Source organism: Trifolium pratense, linkage group LG4, assembly GCF_020283565.1.
Source record: "Trifolium pratense cultivar HEN17-A07 linkage group LG4, ARS_RC_1.1, whole genome shotgun sequence".
Classification (NCBI taxonomy): domain Eukaryota; kingdom Viridiplantae; phylum Streptophyta; class Magnoliopsida; order Fabales; family Fabaceae; genus Trifolium; species Trifolium pratense.
This window is the reverse complement of record NC_060062.1, coordinates 7,474,211-7,501,642: the sequence shown is the minus strand read 5'-3', so window position 1 is coordinate 7,501,642 and position 27,432 is coordinate 7,474,211. Positions and strand designations below refer to the sequence as shown.

Genomic DNA, 27,432 nt, shown 5'->3' with positions numbered 1-27,432 from the left:
ACCTCATCCTAATCACCAATGTAGAACAATAAATCAATATTGTGCAATATATCACAAAACAACGTGTGAGAATGTAAGGACTAATTTTTCTCCCTTCTTTTGAATGGTAAAATATTACACATCACTTTTTTCTATATAAAATATACACCAGAGAGGAAAAAAAGTCATGTGGAGAATAAAAAACAATTATCAACGAAGATATTAGCTGGGAATCAAAATCGTTGGAAAAATTCGCAAGAAACATGTTTCATGTAGATTTTTAGTCCAAATCCGCAGAAAAATCCTAGGTAAACATCAAATTTTTAGTAGTGTAACTATTTTTTATAATTTTATTACTAACATGTATTAAGTTTGTAATGCTTAAGTCAAAAAAAAGTTTGTAATGCTACTCCATTTAAAAAAATGTAATGCTATAAAACTCATACGATAGCACGGTCAAATTAAAGTCTAGTTAAGGATTAAAGGAGTATATCAACTTAGCAAAAAATAAAAGGTTCATCACAAAATATTGTGCAACTTGTTTTGATATAATGCTTTAATGAAGAGCTATTGGATCGGAATTGGATAATCTGCATCTGAAGTCTAGAACAATATTATTATTTTGTTGTGTTTAGCTCTTAGAATGCATATTATCTCATCTAATCATTATATCACAAAACAACATGTTTTGAAAATGGAAGGCCTAATAATGGTTCAAAATCTTACATTTTATGTTGTCTCTAAGCTATACTTTTTAAGGTGTAGAGACCACTAAAATGAAATTTTCCATTCCAATAAGAGGAGTGCACGTAATTCTCATTGAGGTGTAGAGACCACTAAAATGGAATTTTCCATTCCAACAGTATCGGTTGAATCTAGGACAACATAATTACAAGACACAACTATATATCTACCAATTATTATGTTGGGGCTTTTAGTTTATACTCCATTAACTTTGTGTATCCTATAAATCTAGGAGTACTTTGTTTAGCACATTAACACCATTAACTTTGTGTATCCTAGAATACCAAACATTTCTTTATGTTGTATGAATTTTCTTAAAACGCATATAAGGCTAAACCATTAAGTCTTTTTCAACACGAATTATACAACTACTTAAGCTTTGCATTTTTCAACACAAGGATGAACATGCTATTGTATGCTGCATAACCACTATGAATTATATTGATTCGTAACTTTAGCTTTGTAATTTTGGGGTCATTTGGTATTTAGGAGTTACACTCTCTATATTTAATCTCTAGTGTTTTATGTGCATGGATAATAAAGTGTAAGAATGGTGAAAATAAAAAATGGAGATGCAGGGGATCGAACCCTGTACCTCTCGCATGCAAAGCGAGCGCTCTACCATTTGAGCTACATCCCCATCTGATATTTCATACTAATTATATTGTTTTTTGACCAATAGTAATTATATCTCTTTACAATCAATTTTTTTTTTTTTTTTTGATAATACAATCAATTTATTTTTGTATATAATAAGTGTACAAGAAACAGTAAAATTAACTTTGAATTTTTTTTAAAGCAGAAAATAGATGGAAAATAAGGTTGCAGTTTTCTAGTTGAAGTGAAATAATAAAAAGAAAACAAATCTCATATATTTGTTCTCAGTGGATGATCATATGCTTAAGTTTTACAATATCATTTTGCAAAATAATTTCTCTTAACATCATGCAAGCTTAAGACGCGGTTACTCCATTATTTTTCATAATGAAGTTTGAACTTTATTAATTAAGGGTCCGTTTGGATTATCTTATTTTTGAGTTTATGCAAACAGCTTATGCAGTATAAATTAGTTTCATGCTATTTTATAAGTTCACACTAGTGAAAATTGTATTTTTACAACCTATTTTATCATAAACTGCCTTGGCAAACTTATAATAATACATAAAAATTACATAAGTTGTTTGCATAAGCTCAAAAATAAGTTAATTCAAACGGACCCTAAGTTAAGCTGGCCATTTGAGCTTTCAACATCAATAATTACAATAAAATCTAAATATGTAGAAACATGATCAACAACAGTGTCTTATTTCCATAAAAACGTTGTTTGTAATATGATAAGTTGATAATTATAAAGTTGGTTAATAAGTACTTCCTACAAATTATGCCGAGGAACATAAGTAACCTAAATGAGATTTGTCCCTTCTAAATAACATGAGAAATATTTGAAGGCCTCTTGATGAAATATGACTGAAAAATTGCATGGTTGTGTTGGACCAAGTCAATCATGCAATTAACTTGAATTATGCAAGGATGACATGATCTATATCTTGTGTTCAAATATGATATATAGGGCAAATGGATAATTATACATGTAATCGTTATCACATAAATGTTTCGTCAGATCACATGACATTCTCGTCACTTTGGTGACAATGACGTGTTGCTAGATGTTAATCGTTGTTTATAATATTAAATGTATAATTTAATAGTATTGCCAATATTACGAGAACCTACAAGGTCACACACATTGGACAGATATATGAGAGAAATAAATAAGACTTATTTATAAAATAATAAGTGGAACTTATTACTAATTACTTCCTCCTGTTAGGAATGTGTAATTCATAACTGATCTTACTTGTTGTTAGTTAGTTTTGATAAATTGAAAGTTGGTTAAAACAGTTTTTAGGTAGTTAGTTAGCTAAACTATCAAGTTAGTTAGAAGTTAGTTTCTACGCCTAATGATCAGTTACTTGTAGCTTAAGTAACTCATATAAATACACTTATGTGTATCACTTGTAATATACTATTTTATTTGACCCATTAGTGGATGAATACAATTTGATTTTCTTTCTTAGTTTCTCATCTTCTTCTACCTCACAAAACAATAACACAATTTCCCTTTCATTCCATCACAGTTTTGCAAAAACTGAGCCTATGAACTGTGCAGTGTGTGTTTGATGCTTTTTGATGCGCCAACACCTCAACCTTAAGTTGGGGGAACACAATTAGGTGAGTTTTGCGCGCCAGGATGACTTTAGTTTAATCAGATCTATCCGATCATTCCAACAATCCAGATCATGCCACGTGTCAGAACAGTAAAGTAAAACATGAAGAAATCAGAATAGTAAAGTAAAATAGATGACCCGCGAACCATTCCAAAGTGCCTAATCGACATCTCGTGGTGTTCGCCGTCGCCGTCGCCGCCTCTCTTGGTGTCGCCGGTGTTCAGAACGCCATCCTCAAAACAATAACAAAACTGAGTGGTGTTCAGTGACACTGCCAAAATCACTCTCATGTCGATATCCACCGAAGGCGAAGCCACTCAGTTTCGGGATTCTCAAGCTCACAATAAACTTCAAACTATTCTCCAATCATACCCTAAAGTAAGTTCATTTTTTTTCTCGCTGTAAATATTGATTATTTTTACAGAAATTGATTTATTTAGAATTGAAAGTTGATATACTTGTATGAATTTGAAACTTTGATCAATCATGATTTTATCAATTTCAATTACATATATAATGACTTTTGATTTTAGGTTTATAGGTCTGGTTTGGATAAACAACATAATTAAGTGCTTAAAGTACACACACTTATCGTATAAGTGCTTTGTGAGTTATGTATAAGTTATTTCTATAATAAAAGATAAAGGCTCTGTTTGGTAAAAAATAGCAGATAGCTGATAAGCTAGCTCTTATAAGCTAGCTTTTAGTTTATAGAGAATAAGCTAGCTGATTGAATTTGTAGTGTTTAATAAAATTAGCGGTTTTGAACTAGCTTTTAAGTATGAAATGACATAAAAAATATATTTTTAATTAATGTTTAATTTTTTCAAGTAAGATGACAAGAGTAAAATTGGAAGAAAAAATGATAAGCTCATAAGCTACTTGAAACAACGTTTGAAAAATAAGCTATAAGCTTTTTGAAAAACTGTTACCCAAATGAGCTTATAAACTATAAGCTAGCTTATGTGGCTTTCCAAACAGAGCCAAAATAAAGTCAAACTGCTTTCATAAAAGCTATAAGCTGTTTTCAATTTACAAGTTATCCTGGAGGACTTATGAAAATACGATGAAAACGGTTTATTGACGTATAATAAGTTGTTTCTATAAGTTTTTCTAAACAGTCTCACGAGTGCTTATATTAGTAGAAAAACTAAAATAAGTCGATTCAAATAGACCCTTATTGTGCCTATGTAGCAACAAAAAAAGTTAAAAGGATAAAAATGGATGTTTGTTTGTGTTGTAAGTTTATTGAAAGGTTAATAATTTACTGTTGACAGTGATGATTTTATATGCTTGGTAGTTGGCTGAAGTTGGACATTCTCATGAGTCTGAAAATACCATCTTGGAGATTGTCAGTTTTCTTGATTCTTTATTGGATGCTACTCTGTCCGATCCGGATAATGAACATAAAGAGAACAATGCATTTGAAGCTTTGTCTGAGATTCATGGATACATTTGTTCCCAGTCTCTTGACCAGGTGAGTTTACTACTTCATTCATGTTTCATAATTTTTTTTTTTTTCATTATTAACTTCACTGTTTCATAATGTAGACGGTGTTTGGACACTTATTCAATAAGAACTTACCATATAAGAGTTTATAAAAATAGGTCAAAGCAGTTTCTTAGCGTCATAAGCTATTTTTAATTCTTCTGACCACCTACGCAAGTGTTTGTGTCATTAGCCCGAATAAAGTATTTCAGACGCCATGTAGACTTATGCTTATAAAATAGAAATCAAACATGTCATTTTTCAATCTCATAGTACAATATCATGTAAGTTGTATTTAAGAGTGGGAGGGAGTGACTTAGAGTACCTTATTAATTAAATTATTTGGTGATTTGACAGGAAGTTGTTGATGCTCTTTCCTTTGAACTGCCAAAGGCTGTTTCGAAATTTGCTGGCATTTCAAGAAATTTTTTGGACATGGCAATTAGCATCATTGATCAGTTTATAGTGAAATGCGGTCCAAGGGATATGCTTTCCATTCTCTGTGATGTGAGTCTATGTCTTCATTTATGTTTAAATGCATACTTCAGTGCTTAAAAGATACTATATGCAAAATCTCATTAATCCTCCATTAATTACAGATATCAAATTAGTTCTTCACTGATAATTAAATGATCTCAGTTTTCATTCTTTTAGAGACTGGTTTGAATTCACTTGAAAAACTGATTTGATGGCATTAATGAGGGACCAATTTTATGTATTTCTAAATGGACGATCGACCAACCTGATGGCACATATATTTATTTAACTAGACACTGCTTGTTGTTTATATCTTTAAATATCTCTTTGATTACTGCACAGATAGAGTTCAGTATCAGTGTGACATTTAGGGCTCGTTTGGCCCAGATTTTTTTAGAGCTTATGCAAACAGCTTATGCAATTTTTATATATTATTATAAGTTTGTCAATGTAGTTTATGATAAAATAGCTTATAAAATTATAATTTTCACTAGTGTGAACTTATAAAATAGCATAAAACCTAATTTATATTGCATAAATTGTTTGCATAAGCTCTAAAAAAAAAGCTAGGCCAAACGAAATTTTAATTTATTTTGTTTCAGTTTATGTCTTGATCTTATATTTCTGTTAATTTAATTGAAACAGACATTAGGTTACTCGAGTAAGGTGACCAGCACTGCCAGTTACATTGTCCCTCCTTTATCAGGGCTCTCAAAGGGTAATTTTGCAGTGAACTTTTTGATTACTGGATATAATGTATAACTGTAACCTCTGTTCAATAAAGAAAGATGGTACCGATCACCTTGTGAATTCCTTGTCCTTGCTAATGTAAGGCTTTGAAGGATCATGTTATTTTTCTTGCTTCTTTTAGCATTTGAAAATCCTGACTTGATTAATTTTACGGACACACTTTTTGGTTATCTATAATCTTAGTTGCTATGGGCTTATTATAAGAAAACACACTCCATACTCTTTCTGACCTCTACAAGCCTAGCTCATTTTATGCATTTATGCTTTTTATCCATACTAGGTATCAAATGATTAGATCAGTTTGAAAGAGATAAACAAATCGTATTTTGGAATTGGAACTTTATATCAAATCACCAAATAATAATAACGTTAAAATATTTTTAGCTTCAGCTTGATATCAAATCACCAATAGTCTTGTTAGCCGTCAATTAAACATCAGATATTATTTTATTGGGCTTGTTACCAATGGAGAATTTGCCTAACCATGTTAGCTATCAATGGAAAATTTGTTGATGAAATGGAAAACCTAAATGCTAGTTTTGGGTTGAGGGTAGTTGTGTCCCACACTTTCAATGATTTGAGGCCACATTCCTTGGAAGTTTTCATTCATACCTAATTTGCCTTTTCAGTACTTATCTCCATCCGGAGGCGTCAGTTTCAGCAAGTAAAAGTAGCCGTTCCTGTGATTCTTAATGTATTGAAGGCTGTATGTTTGGAGTCAGATGAAGAAGAGCTTGATAATGTCTTTGACAGAGCTATTGAGATTGCAAATTCTATATATGAAGTTTGCAATAAGTTGGTGGTCTGTCTTTTTTAAAACATTTAATCTTTTCCTCTGTTAGGAGAACTTAAATTATTTATTTTTGATTTCTTTGGTGACATATTTACACTTATACAACAGGATAATGTTGCAAGGGAGAAGCTCCGAGCTCTTCTTGGTCTATATGTCCTGCAATGCTTGGTAGTTGCTCTATATTACTTTCCGATTCACTTTAGTATAATTCATTACTCACGGTTTTGTCTACTGCACTGTGATTTAATATATTGCCATGCACTGTTCAGGCTCTTGTTTCAGCTAGGGATACAACTTCTGGTTGTCATGCATTAGTATTACAACTGTCACGAATTTCATCATATTGTGGCTTATCTTATCTCAGTCTAGTAACAACTTATGACGTGGAGGCTGTGGCTATCACTGTTTTTGGAGGTAGTACTCTTAGTTTACTCTGTGTCTGGTCTGCTTTTAATTTATTTCGATGTTTATTTAACACTGCATACACCACTTTTTCTAATCCGTGTCAATTGCCCAGAAAATAAAGATGATTGTATGGGTTGTTTATCTCATGTCAAGCATGGTGCCGCTCTTTCAGGTTTGTGTTACGACAGTTAATTTTATTAGTTCCTTGCCTTTTCACTAGCACATCAAATTCCATTTTTTTTTCAGTGGTTTGGGGGCATGTCTCGGAGGAGGTTGCCCATGCTGCAAAAGAAGATATGATTGCTGTCAAGGATGAGCTTCGTAAATACCAGATCAAAAGGTGGCATGCAATAGGAACATTAAAACATGCACTTTCCTTTGTAAATCTGCCATGGGAGTTAAAGAAACATACTATCAACTTCTTGCATTGCATCACAGATGGAGATATCTGTGGAAACTGCGATGATGAACATTCCCAGTGGCCATCTTATCTGCCGAATATTTTCTCAGCTCTGCAGGTACTGCAATTCCTGACTTCAGTTTTTTTGCCATTGCTTGATCTTTTACTTTTTCAACAAGGAAGATGCTGATATGTTCTTCACTTTTGATCACACTGTAACTTTTCAGGCTGTTACAATGGTTATTATGTATGCGCCAGACCCAGAACTTAGAAAAAATTCCTTTGCTGTATTAAAAGGAGTGAGTTTCTAATACTATATAATAATGCCTTCAAAGTTTGCATACAATATTTTATGTGCATTTTATGAAATTGAGATATATATTTTTTTTAAAAAAACGAAAATTGAGATATATATTAATGTCTTGGGAGTATTTTTCTTGATAACTTTAATGTTATGTTCTCATGTTACTCAAAGGTACTTGCTGATATTCCAATTTCTGAAAGGCTTGACATCTTGAAAGCGTTGATTACAAATGCCAACTCTTCCTCCATGGTAATTCTCTTGTTAGCAACACACCATCTAACAATATTTTCCTAACAGACTCCTATTAATTGAAATTTACGGAGTCTCGCTATTTTGGGAACTGGTCTCACTAAATCATGTGGATCTCACATGATTTTTTGGAACCTAGGTTTATCTAACTAACTGTAAACTTTATGTCATCTAATGTTGGTCTTGCATCTCTGAGTAGATTGCTATTTTACTGGATCTTGTACGGAGGGAAATGCACACCGAAATCCACAGTAGTATGTCCGTAGAAAAAGGTGTCCAACAGATTAATCACGAAGCACATCCAAATATATCATTTTGGAGTCCCAGTGTCCTTGAGTTGGTAGGGTCAGTTCTAAGACCTCCACAGGGAGGACCTCCTTCCCTACCAGAGCAGAGTGATGCGGTATTCTTCCTGTTTCATAGTAATTTATAAAATCCTGGTATCTTGTATTGCATCTATTTGAAGAAGCACTCTGCAGTATTCTGGTTTCTTTCTTCGTTTATGCGCTCATTTGAAAAGGTTGTATTTCATAGCATTATGTTTACAATCTACAGGTGTTGTCAGCTCTCAACCTATACAGATTTGTATTAATGACAGAATCTACAGGTATGTAAAATCAATGAATTGTCAACTAAAGCAATCAACCAATGGTTAAAACTACATTACATGAGTTTTGATAAAAATATTCCAATTTCAAGAAGTGGTTTATGAGAAACAAGTATTTTATATTAATGGTTCACTTGAATAGCTATTTGTTCCTAAAGAGAAATATTTTTACCTGGATGTGGTTTACTAATTAGTAGTTGCCAAACTCGATCAAATTAAAGTATAATTAAGGTTTTGCGTTTACTTTTTGTAACAGGAAAGACGAACTACACTGGAGTCTTGTCGAGGAGCAGTTTACTCAAGGCTTACAATGAATGGCTGCTTCCTTTCCGTACCCTAGTGACAGGTATAATGGCAGAGAACAAGAGTGATTATGATGAGCTTGCGGTTGACATTGTATGCACCCTAAATCCGCTTGAATTAGTGTTATATCGGTGCATTGAGCTTGTAGAAGAGAAGCTAAAGCAAGTCAAATAAGCTGTCTTCTTGACCAAAGTATCTTCGAAATATATTTTTGGTACATGTCAGTTTTGAAATATTAAATGATTAATCATCTCAAGGATTTAGCATATAGTTTCAATTGCAGATGCTGTAAAAACGAGCACATCATTTTTTTTTTGTGCTTTGAATTTACACTTGTGTTTTTTAGGAGTTCGTCTTTGTGTGACGTAGCGTATAGCAGCAATAGGCGCCAAACTTTTCACCGAAGTCAGTAAAATATTTGAAAAGGCCACTGAATGTGGATTATTAGTAATGAAGAGTTGCTTAGTTTAAGGGGACCATAGTAATCATATTATTATATGCTGTTATTCCTCAAGGTGTCACTATTGGCTATCCTAACCAAGTCTGCAAGTTCACCAAAAGCTTGTATCTTAAGGAAGCCAACATACAGCGGTTTGCTAAGCTTTTCACTTCCTTGTTGTCCCACGGTCACAGATATAGAGCCTTAGCTTCCATAGTCTGTGAATTGCAATGTTTCATGTACTTATCTATATCCATGGTGATCATTAATATCTATTATTATCCTACTTTCAAGGGTATTATTGGACCTTACATAATGTGTGTGTCTCGATGGTTTTCCCAATAGTCATCTGATTCTGATTGTCATTCATTACCTTTTTTGAATGTATGTAATTTAATAAATCGGGTACACATAATTTCTAGAGAAACTATTATTCTGCTAAGGTAGCTTATTCTTGCAAGCGCTTATCTTGCCCACATATAAGGAATTGCTTTAAAAGGGAATTCCATAACGGTAACTTGTCCTAAGTTCAGACATACCATATCATGAAACCATTCCTTAATTCTGTTAGAATATTGCGTCTGTGAATCATGTGATTTCTATTGGATTGGCAAATTATATGCATTCATGTAGTCAGTGACTCGAAAGACTTAGAACCGTTAAATGAAGATCAAAGATTCATTTTTCAGTTGGTGCATCGAATTTTAAAATTAAAACTTGGATAGCGGATTATCTGATTTTCAGTCTAACGATTACCATGAATGCATGTCTTTATTGGAAGGGAGGGATCTGAATCCTTTCAATGTGAGCAAATAATTTATTTTATCTAAAGCTTTTTAAGTGTTTGCCTCACGTAATCTATTGGTGTTGGTGATTTAGAAGAACCAATAACGTAAATGATTGACTATGGTAAGCTTAAACAGAAAGAAAAATAAGATGCTAAAATTAAATTAAAACTTAAACAGAAAGTTATTCATTTTAACAAAGAAAAAAAAATAAAAGCTCAATCAGAGCATAAATCAACTTTCTTTTCATAGCAATATTTATTTTTACTGGCTCTCAACTTTAGACTTGGCTTATCAGCAACTTTATTTATTTATTTTTGTTATTCATCAGCAACTTTTTTTTTTGACAAAGGCTTATCAGCAACTATAAAAATTAAAACACGAGAAGACCCTTTGCATATTAAGATATGTAAAATACTTCATAAATTTGTTGTCTTGAACAAAATTTTAAGTAAAAAATAAATTATTGATAATATTAAAAACCTACCCAGCCCTAGAAACAAACTTCCAAACGACATAATTTGTTTGAAAATGTACTTCTAAACAACACAAAAACCATGTTTTCACAAATATGTTGGTGAAATGAGAGTGGAAAAAATCATGTTCTTAAGGTGAATTCGAACGTATCTACTAATAAGTAATAACTTATGCGATGACAAAATGACAAAGCAAGAATAATGGAATGCACATTTGATCATTCTAGCTAGTAACAGAAATGTTGAAATTTACAACTGTGTCGTGCTGCTTTAATTTCTATCAGCATCCCCAATTTCCCATCCATCAAAAGAATAACTGTACAAATGAATATTTTTAACGTGTAGAATGGTAAATGAAGAAACACTGCTAAAGCTCTAAAACTTTTCCTTAAAGATGCCTTGACTATCATCACCCTTAAGAAGTGTCATTCTCTGAGACCTTGAATAACCTTGTCTGTTATTAAGAATATCAATGTAATTCCGAAGCCTGTAACGGTCTGAGTTTGTCAATGAAAATGGAGGGTTGAGGATCAGAGACGGTCCTTCCACTAGAAGGAAAACCAATAGACGGACGGCTTTTGAATACAATGCAGCTGCACTTTCTGTATCACCCATAAGCTCTTCTACCTGCCAATAACATGATTAACACATCCTCAGTTTTACCATCCCCACCACATTCGTACATCCACATAATCATGATATCCTAAACTTTTAGTATAAAAGTGATGTAGCAAACTCATGTAAGATATCAACCAAGTCCTAACTATTTATGAAGAAATAAACAACCGGTATAAAAGCAGTGACTGACTAAAAGAAAGTGAAGTCTAGGTCAAAAAATGCAGTAGGGAAGCCCACAGTGGAGTCACAGCTGCCTGCATCTCAGTAAGTGGAGTCCATTAATCTACTGCATCTCTAGCAGTGACTGACTAAAAAATTGTAAAACGGAAACTATATTAAATAGCGGTGTTACAATCCAATGGGAAACAACTTCTACCATTTGCAATGAGTTTATAAATTTGATCCATGATAACAAGGCTGATACTGGGGAGGGTGGCAATGCTGCTGACAACCCACAAAAGGACAAACTATTACATGTAAGAGACATTAGAGGGGTGTGGGCAAAAGGAAAGTAGAAAGAGAACCTTGGAGATGAGGGATATGGCTATAGACAGGCTAGTCAAGGTGGGGAAATGGGGGGAATTATGTTAGGGTAAATGCATTATGAGTTCTGTTAGATTTGCGGCATCAGAGGGGTGACTCTATGAGTGATGCTTAAGCATTGCAGTGGTTTCTCTTCTCCAGAGGATCGATCATCCATTCATTGTTTCTTTTCATCATTATACTTGTATGATAAAATCCCGTTTTCTTCTTAATTTTTCTCTTATTTACTATGAGTGAAGGTAAGGGAGGATGGTGTAACAACCACTCACCCCACTACCGATCATTGGCATAAGTTTAGTATACAAAAGAAAATTTAATATTGGCAATTAATTTAATGAACTTAAAATTGCATTTCAAAGATGCATTTTGAAATCGTGTCCAAAATAGAAGAAATGAGAAGCAGAAGGAAATACTCACACCCCCATGTCTCCCAAAAGCAAGGGCGGATTGAAATATTGTCTCCATTGCATCTGGCATTTCTGTATTTCCTGTAATCAGGAGAAATATATAATTGCTTAGATCTCCTATAATATAGAGCGAAATATAAGAATCACCTCTCACACACATACAACACTATTTACATCTTCGACATACATTGCATTATTAAACTATGCAATCAATTACAAGTATAGCTGACAATGATTTTCTTCGTTAGCCATCTTTAACTCTCACTCTTGACAAAATCATTACCTTGATATTTTATTAGAGAACCAAAAGTTTCTTCACAGGATTTAAATGTTTACACGTAAACAATAATAAACTCTTCACTACCAAGCAAGCAAGGAAAAAAGATATTTTATAGAGAATACAAATTTTATCTGAATAAAGATAAGTACACAAGCATTGATACAATAGATAGCTAACTTCAAAAAAAGGAAGACAAGTTAAGTAGTCATTCAGCTATGATAAATATAAAAGTAATACCAGGCTCAATGGTCTTAGCAAGTTCTTCGGCATGCTCAAATTCCCTCAAAAAATCACTTTCAATTTGAGATAATAAGTCCTTCGGCACCTGGGTGTTTTCATCAAGACATTCTTCCGAATCGGGACTACCATGTTTCTTGCTGGTGCTCCTTCTATATCTTGAAGCTTCTTGGCTTGGACTTCCTTCCATTGCTGAGGCAGCCTGTGTATGGCATATGTGTAGTGCTTGCTTCCAAATGGCAAGAATTACAAGCTGAATAGAAAATGCTTCTAGCTGCTTTCTTGCCTCAATCTTATAATTTTGTTTAGGAGGAGAGGAGTAATAAAAAATATTAGTATGATAGTATAATGAATATCATGAAAAAAATAATAAATTCAATAATTATTCAAGCAAAACTACTTTATAAAATGCCAAAGGCAGCAACATGAGAGACATCAAGGGAAATGTAAACAGGAAACAGGGTTTGAATCATTCGCTAAAGGGAAAAGTTCGGAACAGGCATACTGGTGATTGCATCCATTGTATAAAATATACTTTATCACTCAATACTTGTCCACAAAATATCCTGATTACTTAATTTATTAGTTTATAGATCGTGTAATTCGAGAACTTTGAAATGCTCTTGCAGAGACACAGTGAATGCCTAGTTCATATTTTATCATAAATGCACATTCTTGAATTTTAGTCACTTTATCATAATAAAATTATCTTAAATGCTGTGTTACTTTTATTGTATATAGAGGATAATATACCAATAATATTTTTAGCAACATTTACCTTTTCATTAACTAATTCTGTGATGGCAGATGCATACTGTTGCAATGATTTTACTCTTGTCATGCAGTTAGTTGATGGCTGTTCATCACCGGTATCCATTGATCCATGTGAAGTCCCAGGAGCAGAGTCCTGACTACCTGAACTTCCGATTTGACACATGCTATTGGTAGATGCACCAACGATTTGCATTGGAGCACTTAATCTAGTGATTGTATTAGAAGACTCTTGGGGGAAACTACCTGACCTAAATAAGGAATGGCTGGGCTTTGAAGCATTCACTGAAGAAGATGAAACATCCATAGGGGGACCAGACACAAGAACATATTCTTGATCAATATTCTCAAGTGAATCTGTAACTGCAAATTTCAGACGTATATAAGCAGCGTTATAGATAAATTTGAAAAATGTGCCTTAAATCTAACCAAAAAAAGAAACTTCAATTTGGAATCGGTACCTTTTGGATAAGGGTTTGCAAATAACTGTTCAGGAGATCCTAGAGGACTAGTGAGATTTCTTCCTAAAATTTTATGGTTGTCCAATCTTTTAGAAGTGTTTTCAGGTCTATGTGTTACACCACTATATCTGGAAGCACAATTTACATTATTAGAAATAGAAGTTGGCTCTGCTTTATCTTGTTTTCTATTTAGATCAAATCCAAAGGTAGACTTAATTGAGGACTTCTTTGAAAACAATGTACTTCTTTCAGGTCCACTGGAATCATCATCTAGAATGAAAGGTAAGCAATCCTCTTGATAATTTTCCTCGGTTCTTCTCAAAGGGTCAGTCACCGTTGAAGAGAACCCACCTACCAGCCTTGAAGAGCTTTTATTCCTGCAAACCGAAAGACATTTGGTCTTGAAACTAAAAGCCATGATAAAAATAAATTCTAAAAGCCTTCCCTTTTACCTTAACGGTTCATCCTGTTCTGTTTGCTTTGGATTAAGGAATGGGTGGTTAAAGAATTCTTCAAATGTTAGACGTTCCACTGAAAATTAGAAAATAAACCGTGTATTAGAATGAGGTTTTTTTAAAATGTAGGTTGGAGCACAAATGTGAAAAAATCCCTCAATTAATACAAGAAACAAGGAATATTTTTTTTGAACAAAGAAACAAGGAATATTACAAGCATATTTTATAAATATCATCCCTCAATCCCCTTGTTATTATCTTATACTATCTTAAATTATTTTTAATTTTAATTTTTCCTGATTTCCCTATTTTTTTAGCATTGAGTCTATGTATCCCAATGAATAGAGATTAGATATTTAGCATTGAGTCTATGTATCCCAATGAATAGAGATTAGATACTGAGATATTATTATTTCTCCCGTCCTTTTATCTAAAACTCATGACTTCAACGATTGCCTTGCCCAAGCTCTTAACTATCGCTAATAACTTACCTTTCTCCCGCTTGTTCAAAAAAAAAAAAAAAATTACGTTTCTCCCGTCCTTTTATCTAAAAACTCACGACTTCAACGATTGCCTTGCCCAAGCTCTTAACTACCGCTAATAACTTACCTTTGCAGTAAGACCCTTGTATATCAATTACAAATAGGTATCTATATCTTGCCCGAAAAGCCAAAATAAGGTTTCTACAGTCTTAACTTAAGTGCTCTGTCGGATTTCCTTTAGCAAAATGAAAAAACATCAAAATGCCCCTTTATTCTTGTCAGTATGGTTAGCCGGAGGATGATTCAAGTTATATAAAAGCCTAACATCAAGGAAAAATTGTCGTCCCAATTTTGTCGTATATTGCCAAACTGATGGTTACTACCAGAGCAAATGTAACTTCACACAGGCAATACAACATGCACCGATCATCCCCTCTACTAAGACTAGTTTTCAAGGGCAACTGGTCATAGAATTACTGCAAGAAACTATATCCCATAGTAGACAGTGATTGAATAATTGCAGGGGATACCATTAAAAATCTCAAACCGGCTTACAGATTTCACACTTCATTCAAGTCTCAGACTACAATCTATAACAAAATCAAAATATACCTGGGTTACGGCGTAGTAATTTCTGACACAAATCTTTGCACTCAGAACTCAAACTTTGGCTATCAGATGGAAATTGCAATTCTGTTGATTTCATAATATTCTGTAGTAACTGCAGTGTTTGTGATTATAACAGTAAGCTAACTACGAATGGCAAAAGAGACACACCCAATTGGAAGAAGAAGAAGACTACCGGTACAGATAATAACACCTAAATCAGTAAGGAATACTTTGTTTTTTGCAAAGATAAAAAATAAAAAAACTGCGATGGCTACAAATACCTGAATTTGATTGTTTCCAGTGAAAGGTGTTTTCCCTGTAACAAACTGATATAAGATAGCTCCAACACTCCAGAGATCTGCCTGCGTATTTAATTCAGGATTAACTTGATGGAAACCAACAATGAATATTTTCTGTTGTTCTGATGAGTAAAATTCACCTTAGCATCATACTTCTGCAATTGCATGATTTCTGGAGCCATGTAGAGTGGTGAACCACATAATGTTTCTGCAAGGTTCCTCGGTTGCAGAGATCTGCCAAGAAGAAATTGGTGCTTTAATAACTAAATTTTAGAAAAGCAGTAGAAAGCCTTTTTCAAATACAATTCCCATGATTTTTAGAGTAAAAAACAAACAAACAAGCAAAACAGAAAGGAAAAAGTAAAAGCAAACAAGGTGGTTTAACTTTAATTTGTACGTAGATACACAATTCAAAGATTTAGCAACTTGAGTGAACTTCAAAATAAACTAATTTAACATATGCCTTCACCAAACGTCTTATATAAAATATTGAGCCGCATAAATATAAAGTAATACTTTTGAAACAATTGAAAGTTGTGAGGCTTTCATCAGTTTTGGGGTCTTAAAACTGAATTATATAGAAATAATTAAGCTACCTTGCAAATCCAAAGTCAGCGATCTTCAGCACTGCCTTCTCATCATTTCTGGAGAGAAGAAGATTCTGTTTCAAGAATGATAGGCATATTACCAATATTTAGATACAATAAAAACACTACCTTCATGCAAAAATTAAATTTTGAAATAGACATGAATCAGCTAGGATTATGAACTAAAAATGACAAACAATTGATATACTTTTTGCTGATAAGGTTTAGGATACCTGTGGTTTCAGATCTCGATGAATAAGGTTATTGTCCCGAAGAACTTGTAGACCAGCAGCTGTAACACGAAGTCCTCCTTTGTTAACAGAAAAAACATTAAAAGAAAAGACAACTATAAACAGTTGAAACATACCCAGCTGAAGCATAAAATGCTTGGCAGTTGCCTCTGGTACCCGTCCATGACGTTGAATGTACAAAGAAAGATCTCCCCCTTTACAGTACTCCAACACAAGATGTATCTTCCCAGGAGCCTATATAAAATTAATGGAATTTCTAAGCAGAGACTTTCTTGATGCACCAATCAATGTAAATTTCATTTAGCTTTACACTTAACACATATAATAATCTCTCACAGACCAATTTAATCACAAGTGATAAAATTCTGAGTCAAACTAAATACCATTTTGGTTTTGAATAAATATAAGCCAACCCAAATACTTAAATCATAAACCATAGCAAAATGTTGTTAAATGGCCAACATAAAGATATTTTAACAACCACCAAGGCAATTTGTGAAGGAATGCCCACCATAGGCTGCAAAGGCGTGTTTATATGGCAGTTTTTTGGCCTTCCGCCATCGACAACACTGAATATCATATAGTAGGCAGCCATTTATCATTACTCATTAGGGAAAAATATAGCCAATTTCAGGCCACTCGACTTAGCGTTAAACTATCAAGTGCAATATCTGGAACCAATGTGAGTTCATTGTCAAATATTCAAAATAGCTCCTTCGCTTTTAGTGCAGAGCTCTTTATTCTCAGCATTTTCACAATCATGAAGTACCCCAATTCAATTATACAGTAAAACTTCAATCAGAGTCAATAGTGAGATTCAGAGAACTTTTCATTCCTTTTTCAAAATATACATTTTTTTTACAAAACGACAAAGAAATGGTGTTTCAACTCAAAGCCAAAAGATTTTCCAATATATACTATAACATACCCAACTCCATATTTAGTACACCTCCATATAAGGCAAAATCTATATCAAACTCCCCACTATAGCATGAATCAAACTTTATATAATAACACCCCCATTTCAATAAACCAAACTTTACACTATAAAACCCCCATTTCAAGTTCCTAATTTCCCAACTACAAAAAAACCAAATATATCAATTTTCAAAATTGCCAAACTCATCACATTGTTTAAACCTCCTAAACAGCACTATCACGATAAAAAATAACATTCACTACATGTCATTTCCTACTTATGTAAAAAAAAATGTCATTTCCTACTTACAAACCCTAAAACTCAAAACAGTTTAATTAAAACAAATCATAAAACAGCACTATTCAGCAAAAAAAAGTAACATTAACCACAATTCAAACCCTACTTACATACCCTAAAACTCTAAACATTTAAATTAAAACAAAGCATAAATTATATAGCACCGACACTTCTGATCAAATGCTTGTCCAGGTGTTCGACACGGACACATGTGATTACATTGAATTAGGTCATTTTCTCAAAACTTTATCTTGTGTCTACGTGTAAGTGTTTGTATCGTGTTCGGTGTCTGTATCCCTGCTTCATTATATACATACAAAAATTCATTTGACTACTACTTTTTTCCTTAAATACAAAATTTTAGTAATAAACTCAGGGTTATATAAACTACAAATTAATGAATATCAACATTAGATTATACTAACAAACAAAACAAATAAAGTTAAACCCAAAAATTGAATTAATACCTGAATTATATCATGCAAAGAGATAATATTAGGATGATTAATACGCTTCAAGATGAAAATCTCAGACATAAGACTCTCTTGCAACTTCTTATTAAGTTTAAGAGTAGCGATTTCTTTGATAGCAACTTCTGTTCCATGAACTTTGTGTCTCGCATGCCACACAACTGAAAACGAACCTGCTCCAATTTGCTTCCCAACTACATAATCTCCAACAATTCTACTACTCCTTCCTGTTCCTTGCGCCATCGCCGTAAAATTCTGAAAACCCTAATTCCGAAAACCGGAAAACTGAAAACCCGAATTCAGCTCCGAATATTATCCGAATTCGGGAAAAACGGATCGTAGTTGAAATGATTGAAACGGTTTTTCGGGTTTTTGGTTTTGATTTTTGAAGATTTTTTGGTGGTTTTGTTGTTGTTGAAGTGTGAAGGAATGAATGAAGAAAGAAAATGAGGATGATGATGATAATGATGATGATGATCATAAATAAAGGTTTGTGATTGATTAATTGAGGTTTTATATAATAATTAATGGAATTAATTGAGGGTTTTTATGCATTAATAAATGTTTTTTTAACAAAGAGGATTTTTGAGTTTTGAATTTTGACACGTTACTTAGGAAGTTGTTTTCTTTTTCAAGCTACATTATTTCTTTTCTTTCATAATTTTCATTTCCCTTCATACTATTATTATTAGAAAAATGCTGGACACAATTATCAAAAATTATAATATTAGAATTAATTCATGACTTTTGTATATAGAAAAAATTTAATTTGAAGAAAAAAAATTGTTGGGAGAAGTCATTTACTTTTGTGTTTTGGTGAAAATGTATATATGTGAAGACTATGTTGGTAAATAAGATGCAACTAATTTTACATGTACTCTTTCAACTTGGCAATTTTCTTGATCTAGTGAGCTCTCAATATTCAAATTATCAAAATAGAAAAAAAAAATCATACATATATGTGGTAATAATTTATATATTAAATAATATTTTAAATTTATTTAAGGATAAATAATTTTAAAAAATTTAAATATAAGTAACTGCAAAATAAAATAAAATAAAATAAAAGGTTAGATAAGTAAATGATTCCTATAGTTTTTCAGAATTTTGTTTTTAGTTCCTAAAGATTTTTTTTTTGCACTTTTTAGTTTTTGAAGTATTTTATGTCATGATTTTTGGTCTTACTTTTCATTCAATTGGCGCATATCATTCAAAATATTAATTTTTTTTTGTAGTCATGTTTAGTACATTATATGAAATTTTCTTGCAAAAGTTCAATTTTTTTTAACAAGAGCTGAATTAAATATGAAGTTTTTAGTTTTTTGCACATAAAAATTCAAAAATAATTCATCTTATGTTAAAAAATTCTAAATTTGTATCGGATATGTTCTTATAATATTGAAAACATGAATACAAAAAAATCTTTCAAAAATGTGAAAGTATACAAGAGTTTGATTAAAAGTAAGGATCAATCCAAAAGTTGTGAATTGTGATAGAAAATTTTCTAGAGACAAAAAAATGCGAAAAAATCTTTAGTTCTTAAAAACGAAATTCTGAAAAAACTATAAGGACCATTAACTTATTTAACCCAAAGTAAAATATGTTTGGAAGCTAGAAATCATAGTTATCTGGTTGTTAATAATTTTGAAAAAATTTAAAGTACATGAAGATTAAGCCTAGGAATTCATGTAAATAAAAAAATATTAAAATTTATTTTACGGGTCGACACACCAACTCAGTAACTTTTCAAGTGGTACAAGCAGTTCACGCAAATTATGGTGGACAATCAGAATTTAGCTTGCTTATATCTAGTATTAAGAGTTTATTATCTCCACATTACAACTTTGAGGTCAAGTTTGTCAAGCGCCAAACAAATTTGGTTGCACATTTGTTAGCTAAAGCGGCCAATTCTTGGTCTAGGCACAGTTCTTTTCATTTGATTCCTCTTTGTATTGAACAACAATTATTTAATGAAATGAGTTGAGTTTATTTGAGTAAAAAAAAATAGTGAGAAAAGTAGTAATTTTTGAACAAGATCGGCTAAGTGGACCTTTAGAAAAGTGATTGACAGAATAAATGCCTTTGGTGGCGATCATCAGCATTGACTACATTAATGTCTAATGTTATTAGTTGGTTGATGATTAGACATGTAAATTGTCTTGGCACACAAGTGACAAGGCATGTTTGGTTTGAAAAAGGTATGATATTGACTCTGTTTTTGCATTTCAAATACTACAGCTTTCTTGTTAAATTTTGTAAAACAAGAAATACAGTGAAAACAATATAAAGTTGTACAATTAAAACTAACAATAAAACCTAAAAAAAGATATATATATATTTTTAAAAAAATTATACATACGTGTTTCGATTGCTGTAAGAAAGTGCACAACATTATAGAAGCATTCAAACGGATAGATCTGCAAAGTTATGCAGTTCTGCAGTGGACATATTAACAATTCTATTGAAGTTTAGCGCAAGTGATTGGTGCATAGTGTGTGTGAGCGCTTTGTAAATCACAAAATACCTTATTCATTAAAAAAATGTACCAGCAATTCCAAGTAAATTATATAAGATCTAATCACTACTCACTCAGTCAATGCCCCAAATTCATATACATTATTACAATGATTCACATCATTATCAAATCCCAAGATTTTGTTTACTACTAAGTTTGAAATCAGTATAGACTTTATGCACATCCATCCAATCCAATATGTAATTATAATCCATTACATATTAACCCTGCCTGCAGTATCACCCATCATTTTGACACTACTATTCTCCAATCCACTTTTAAGCCAAGCAAGGTTACTAATGTCTGTAGCTATTGCAGCCAGCTCAAAACTTGGGAAAGACTGAGGTTCTGAATACTCAATGAATTCTGGTCCCAACAGAGAGATTTTTGAGCTGTTACCATTTAGAGAAGAACAGCATCCATGACCACACTGGTTAGGCACCGACCGGTCACCAATAGTTCTGTTGAGCATTTTACAAATTTCCGCATCTGATTTTGGCGGATGTAAAATAGGTCCTTGCATTGGAACAGGTCTTGGAACTGATGTTGAAGGCTGTGAACCATTGAAAGTGTTGTACACGTTAAAAGCACTTACACGTGCGACAGGCTTAAAAAGGGTCGGAGGATCCCTGACTTCATCAGTCCTTGCATTGCCTTCATGTTTACCGGCCACAATCTCCATAGAGCTAACATCTCTTCCTTCTGAGGATTTCAAAGAATTAACATCTCCACATGATAGAGTTTCTTCCGATGATGCTTTGGCTTCCACCATGATACCAGATTCTAATCTAATCTGGTCAATTCCCCGACGCCTCAAAGTAGAGTTCCAGTGGTTCTTAATGGCATTATCTGTTCTTCCTGGTAGAAGCCTGGCAATGGCTGCCCATTTGTTTCCATGGATTGCATGAGCAGCAACTATAGCCCGGTCCTCCTCATCTGAAATAAATTATATTTTGTTTAGCCAATAAATTCAGGAAAGTGGAATAATAAGATTTATAGATGGGATCCTGAAGTTTTTGTGAAAATATGTGATATAAATTATAATTAAACCTTGAAGATCATAACCCCAGAAGGACAAATGTGACAAGGGACATAAATGACGTGACCTACTAGACACAGGAATACATCAATTCATAATATTACACAATCTTATGCTACTAACATATATTATTAAGAAATTTTGAAAAAAGGAAGGGACTCTCATCAATATCCAATAGACGGTAGAGATTCACATAATTATTATATTTTCCAAGGCTGCAGTGGTTGAAATTAGAAACATCAAATGCACATAAAGTTAAATGTCACAAAAAAACAAGTCAACACAAAATTACTAATACTCTTTTGTACAAGCCTATCACAAGCTTTGAGTCATATGCTGAAGGTGCCCATAAACCAGACTAATCAGGGAAAAGTATGGAACATTCAGATTAATTATTTTTGAGAAACTGGGCAGGGAGTTAATGACTTAGTTGTAAAAGGGTACCCTTTGTCAAGAAGGAAAACCCTTGAAAGGGAGATTCTCTCCTTTTGTCTCTGTGATTCAGTGAACAACTGTGTAAGTACCTTTAGCAGCCTTTCTAAAATCTAAGAATTTTATATTGGATCTGAAACAATTTTAATCCAATGCACCATATCATGTAGGATATAATCTCTTACTCAGGATTCAGGCCCAGAACTTGCAAGCACAGGTGCCATCTTGAGAGGGGTATGTTGTTTACTAAGTTGATTATATATACTACCTCTGTCCCTAATTATAAGACCCTGTTTGACCACTGTACGTACGCCAATGCACAACTTTGATCACTAATATCTTTAATTGCCTATTAGTAAAAATTATAAAAATTTAATATTTTTAAAATACTCATCAAAACAAATTGAACAAGATCTTATATGTTAATATTTACATTTATATATTATTAAAAAAATACGGTCAAAACAAGGTAAATGAATAATACATTTTTGTCAAACAGAGTCTTATAATTAGGGACAGAGGTAGTACATGACTAACAAATTACTAATATTAGGAAACTCAGAAAACAATGGTTTTTTGGGAGTTGAAGGGGAAGGATGGGTTTGAGGGGAAAGGAGGAAAGGGAAGGGGGATAGTTCCCCACGTGGGATGGGGGTTTATTTTCTCCAGTAGAGTAAAAGCCCAAAACCCTCAAATTTGGGGGAACTCAAGATGATTTGGGTAAAGACTTAAAAGATCAAAGGATTTTGGAGGGCTTTGAAATATTACTCAAATCTTTTTCTTATTTAATTTACTCTCAAAACAAATAATATATTAGTCACAAGCCTTCTCCTCCCCTCCCCTTCTCTTCTCCTAATTCAGCAATTTCTGGATAATTGATGAAGAAATAAGGCATTAACCTTAAGGTGGAAGAAAGGAATTCAAAACATACTCCATAAACATCAGTCACAGACAAATAAGGAGAAAGAGGAGTCACAACAGAAAGGTGAGTCCTTCTGCCATGAATTGACAAATTGTGCAAGAAAAACCAAATTGCCTAAATTTGAGGGCAACAATTTGATGGGCTGGATTGCCCAAGTAGAGAAATTCTTGGATGTGAAATGCACAAAGTTGAACACAAAGGTGTAACTTGAGTTCGCGAGCATGGAGGGGTGAGCGGTGTGTTGGTTCCAGTTTTTGAGTTAGAAGATGCTAGACTCCAAAAAATTTGTTGTCGAATATGGTTTGGTGGAACGAGAATGGGCAATGTGACTGAAAGACTGGCCATCTGGTAGCAATTGTTAAGACTAGGCAGTTAGCCGGTTAGCATTGATAAAGCTAGGGATTATCCTAAATAGTATTAGATAAGTAGAAGATGGGGCATTCAGATTTGTTAGTTTTGGGGAATTCAGCAGTGACTCACTTGTAAAGACCGAAGGAGACCACATGTCAGAGGACCCTTGTTTCCTTTGCCCTCTATTTGTGATTCAGTCAACAATTACCGAAGCGTTTTTTCTCCTTCTTCTCAGGTGCTCAGCTTTCTATTTAAATCTAAGAATTTTGAAGTGCTGCCACACAGTGTAATCGATGGCGGAGAGCCAAAATCCCGCAATAACAGCCGTTTTTGGCGCCGTAATAGCGGCAGGTTATTGAGGATTTGGCCGATATTTACCATAACAGAGAGGCCGAAATCTGCCACTGATATCCACCATGGCCAGTATTCATTAACACTGCTGCCACGTAAGTTAAGACTCTTGGATTTATATCAATTCATTTAATTTGTTAACGGTATCATTTTAACTAGCTTACCCCATAATAGGAATATATGCATTCAATGGATACATCAAATAACCTCACATTTCATTCTAAGAATCAATTTTTAAAAGGAAAGACGATCATTTAAAAAAAAATTTAAGGATTAAACTAAACATAATAATAATTGAATATTTTAAGGACAAACATGACATAACAAATAATGTCCAGCGTCAAAAGATGTTAATTTTCACCATTATAACAAATGGGATTCCTGATATCAAAACCAAACATCACAAAAGTTGACCAGATGCAAAACCTACTTAGCTGCAGAACAAGAGACAACATATCCACATAAGGTATGAAATTCACATGGAAGCTTAAATGATGAAGACATAAAACATCGGGTCTGAAATTCACAAGGAAGCTTGAATGATGAGGACGTAGATTAGAACATCAAGTTCATTATTTTCTGAATGTTTCACTGAGCCTGTTTGTTTAAAATTTTGCCCATCTTAGGCACACAGACACAGTTAGAGACACGCATGTCAAAAGTGAGAAATATATCCTTCGACCATGTGGGGCCATTCAGAGTCTCTGAAAAACAAACAAACATGATGTAAACCCACATACAGTTATGGGTTTCTACTTATGAGTATGCAACCCGCCCGTCAAACAACAAAATTTTCACATGCTACTTTGCCGGTGTTGTTCAAGCCCAAGACCCGAGTCCACTTGCTAAATATCAACCACAATACTACAGCAAGAATCGCGGAAATCAGATAGTAAGTAATACCAGCAATAACTACCACCACCCCGAACAACATTATTAGCGTAACGACAAAATGGAAATGATAAAGTAACAGCTATATGAAAGGTGATCCGTAAAGGAAAAATAAAAAGCAGACAGCAAATCCAAGCATTCTAGCAGATTAAAAAAGAACTCTATCCAGAATGATAACAATAATTCATGTACCATTAAGCTTTAAGAAAAACTCACATGTAACATCAATCGTAAATTACAGTTCAGAACAAAAGTTGTGAAGGTAGTTAAAAAAGTAAAACCGTAAATTGTGGAATCGTAACACTAATCGTAAATATTATACAACGCATATGCAACATTTGTCCACGGTATCAGAACGGTGATAAACCGTGACAACAATTGAAAACCTTGTATTACACTTTTACCATAAAAACCACCCTCCAATAAGCATGATCTTTTATATAAAATAGTCCGCAACTGCTATCTAGACCTCACTATTAAGACTTTTTTTCCATTTCTCTACGACTTCAATTGAGGCAACAACCACATTTGACCACAATTCTTCACCAAGTAAAAAGGATCACAACCACACTTTAAAACCTTGTAGTACTCTTTTTTGTTTTTTTTACAATCTAGGCCACACTATTACGATTATTTTTATGTCGCTACAACAACAATTGAGGCCAAACCAGCCACATTTAACCACATTGACCACAATTCTTCACCGAGTAAGTAACCACCCTTTAAAACCCTTTCCAGTGACTTAAAAATTTAATCTTGTCAAGTTTTTATTCTTTTCCAAATATAAAAAAACCCTAAAACCCAATACACAAAAATCAATTCTTGATTGAACAATCTCAAAACACAATGCACACAAAACCATTCCACCTAATTCCATCACTTCAATATAATTCAAATATCCTAATCCACAATGCTTGATATCTTGAGTTAGCTTAATTAATTAAATCAAAATAAAAAAACAAATTTGAAAAAAACACAATCAAATTAAAATTGAAATTGATAAACGGATCAATAGCAACAAGAACTAGTAACATACCAGTGAAGGGCTTGCGTTTAACGGAAGGGTCAAGTTGATTACACCAGCGGAGACGACATGACTTACCGGATCTTCCAGAGATCCCACGAGCGATGAGACTCCAATTTCTAGCACCGAACTGACTAACAAGACGGCTGAGAACGGCGTCTTCTTCAGGAGACCAAGGACCTTTAACTTTGTTACCGTTGCTGACATCATCTTCACCTAATGCGAGTAAAGCTTCATCGCTGCTTCCGGCGGGGACCGCCGTAACGTTAGGTTCTTCTTGTTCCATGACGGTTACGTTTGAAAAAACAAAAATGAAAAAGGGTTAGTTAAATAAATATTCGCGCAAATGTTTCGGCAGTTGAAGAAAATGGTCAGTGTCATCTATTCAATTTCAAATTACAAGTCTATCCCTTTCTTTTCTTTTCTTTTCTTTTCCTTTTCCTTTGTATTTTGTATTTTTTTTTTTAAGAAAAAATTGCAAGACTGATCAATTTATATCGTTTAGGTAGGTGTGAATAGAAATTGCTTTTGAAAGTGTAATTACTAGAATGGATTTTATTGTATTTAAAACTAATTAAATATAAATATAAATAGGCAAGAACATAATACATAAAATACTGTTAATAAAAGATTAGAATTGATTTTGTTTACCGCATAAGCTATATCAGCTTTAGGAAAATTTGAGTCTAGACGATAATCAATTTAGTGTTATTAAAACCAAACATAAGTCAACAAATGAACTTACGTTCTAGTGTAATAGACGTGTGTTTGGATGTACTCATTGTGATATAATTTTAAAAGTTTGTTTGGTACCTTAAGCTCGACACCAAAAATGCTTCTCACGCCTTTGACATTTGGCCTTTACGCTCAATGATGTGTTTGATACCTTAAGCTTAGTACACAAAAAACACAAGCATCATGGTCCTGTGACGACCGATCAGAAGAGTCTAATTTCCAATCATGGGAACCTATGGCGACGACCAAAATGTTTGTCAACCTAAGGGCGTCTATGCGAATGTTCGAGAAAATAATGACCAATTTTTATACCACGCATTGAATGGTCATGTTTCGTACATCACCCAATCCTTTCCCACTAAGGAAAGAAAAAAATTCTTCTGCAATCCACACCCCATTTAGAGTTGAGTATGGTAATGATTTGAGGGCTATGAGCCTCAAAAACCTTGGCAGAAAACATTACAAAAGGAAAACTTGAGTTTTAGGGCAAAAGTCGGATTCCACACGAACGCATTTCCTAAAATCCTAGGTAAACGACTTTTATTAGAGATTGAACCTGTCCACAACTTAACCAATTTTATTACTATGGTTTAAGTATTAAGTAGTTATAGATTAATTTTATCATAGAATAAATGTTGATTTTATTTTTCTCAAGGATCAAATTTAGTCTTATAATTTGTTCCGGACTGGGTCAATGTCCAATACACGCGACCCAAGTATTCCAAATACAATCCAAAGCCAGTCCTTCGTGAAGGTGTCTCATGCAAGCCAAGGGTAACATGCACTATAGTTCCTATACACCCTTTGTAACTAATACGCTCCTCACGACACCCTTGAGACCTATCTCAACAGCTCCCCCGTCTCAAATGCCAGCTATCACAAACAGTTATAACCGTCTCCCCTTATATAAAGACAAACTTTGGTGCCAAAATACACAATTCAATCACTTTTCACTTCTCCTTGATCATATACCGACTTGAGCGTTGAAGTGCTAACATGTTTTACAGGTACCTTCCCTACCATAATCCACCGTACCAAAAACATATCGCTGTCTCGAA

The 27,432-nt window shown here is 33.4% G+C and overlaps 3 protein-coding genes and 1 non-coding gene across 4 annotated transcripts; 1 reads left to right on the top strand and 3 right to left on the bottom strand.

The window, feature by feature from the left end:
* Positions 1–1,290: 1,290 nt before the first annotated feature.
* On the bottom strand, positions 1,291–1,363 carry TRNAA-UGC. Its single transcript has one exon. It is a non-coding gene; the product is annotated as a tRNA-Ala (tRNA).
* A 1,381-nt stretch (positions 1,364–2,744) lies between these two features.
* Positions 2,745–9,478, top strand: LOC123920644 (aberrant root formation protein 4). Its single transcript, XM_045972936.1, has 14 exons — positions 2,745–3,329; positions 4,252–4,428; positions 4,798–4,947; positions 5,563–5,635; positions 6,297–6,469; positions 6,569–6,628; positions 6,730–6,874; positions 6,978–7,037; positions 7,112–7,383; positions 7,493–7,564; positions 7,741–7,818; positions 8,018–8,221; positions 8,374–8,425; positions 8,682–9,478. The coding sequence occupies exons 1-14, from the start codon at positions 3,240–3,242 to the stop codon at positions 8,900–8,902; spliced, it is 1,827 nt and encodes a 608-aa protein (XP_045828892.1). The 5' UTR covers positions 2,745–3,239; the 3' UTR covers positions 8,903–9,478.
* Positions 9,479–10,627: 1,149 nt separating this feature from the next.
* Positions 10,628–18,771, bottom strand: LOC123920998 (serine/threonine-protein kinase ATG1c-like). The gene is made up of 13 exons (XM_045973372.1): positions 18,112–18,771; positions 16,545–16,662; positions 16,411–16,469; positions 16,187–16,251; positions 15,731–15,824; positions 15,573–15,653; positions 15,295–15,403; positions 14,198–14,276; positions 13,746–14,122; positions 13,292–13,647; positions 12,514–12,805; positions 12,007–12,077; positions 10,628–11,055 (listed from the first exon to the last, which is right to left on the bottom strand). The coding sequence occupies exons 1-13, from the start codon at positions 18,355–18,357 to the stop codon at positions 10,804–10,806; spliced, it is 2,199 nt and encodes a 732-aa protein (XP_045829328.1). The 5' UTR covers positions 18,358–18,771; the 3' UTR covers positions 10,628–10,803.
* A 1,867-nt stretch (positions 18,772–20,638) lies between these two features.
* On the bottom strand, positions 20,639–26,026 carry LOC123881521 (transcription factor MYB1). Its single transcript, XM_045930228.1, has 2 exons — positions 25,652–26,026; positions 20,639–21,565 (listed from the first exon to the last, which is right to left on the bottom strand). Exons 1-2 carry the CDS (start codon positions 25,923–25,925, stop codon positions 20,844–20,846), a joined length of 996 nt encoding a protein of 331 aa, XP_045786184.1. The 5' UTR covers positions 25,926–26,026; the 3' UTR covers positions 20,639–20,843.
* Between the last annotated feature and the right edge of the window lie 1,406 nt (positions 26,027–27,432).

Excerpts from the sequence above, each read along its gene's own strand:
- LOC123920644 (XM_045972936.1), top strand. The coding sequence starts at position 3,240 with ATGTCGATATCCACCGAAGGCGAAGCCACTCAGTTTCGGGATTCTCAA. Across the intron at positions 5,636-6,296 it reads TTTATCAGGGCTCTCAAAGG|TACTTATCTCCATCCGGAGG; the intron begins GTAATTTTGCAG and ends TTGCCTTTTCAG. Across the intron at positions 6,875-6,977 it reads GGCTATCACTGTTTTTGGAG|AAAATAAAGATGATTGTATG; the intron begins GTAGTACTCTTA and ends TCAATTGCCCAG.
- LOC123920998 (XM_045973372.1), bottom strand. The coding sequence starts at position 18,357 with ATGGCGCAAGGAACAGGAAGGAGTAGTAGAATTGTTGGAGATTATGTA. Across the intron at positions 13,648-13,745 it reads TGCAAACCCTTATCCAAAAG|TTACAGATTCACTTGAGAAT; the intron begins GTACCGATTCCA and ends TGAAATTTGCAG. Across the intron at positions 12,078-12,513 it reads TGCTAAGACCATTGAGCCTG|GAAATACAGAAATGCCAGAT; the intron begins GTATTACTTTTA and ends TCCTGATTACAG.
- LOC123881521 (XM_045930228.1), bottom strand. The coding sequence starts at position 25,925 with ATGGAACAAGAAGAACCTAACGTTACGGCGGTCCCCGCCGGAAGCAGC. Across the intron at positions 21,566-25,651 it reads TAAACGCAAGCCCTTCACTG|ATGAGGAGGACCGGGCTATA; the intron begins GTATGTTACTAG and ends AATTTATTTCAG.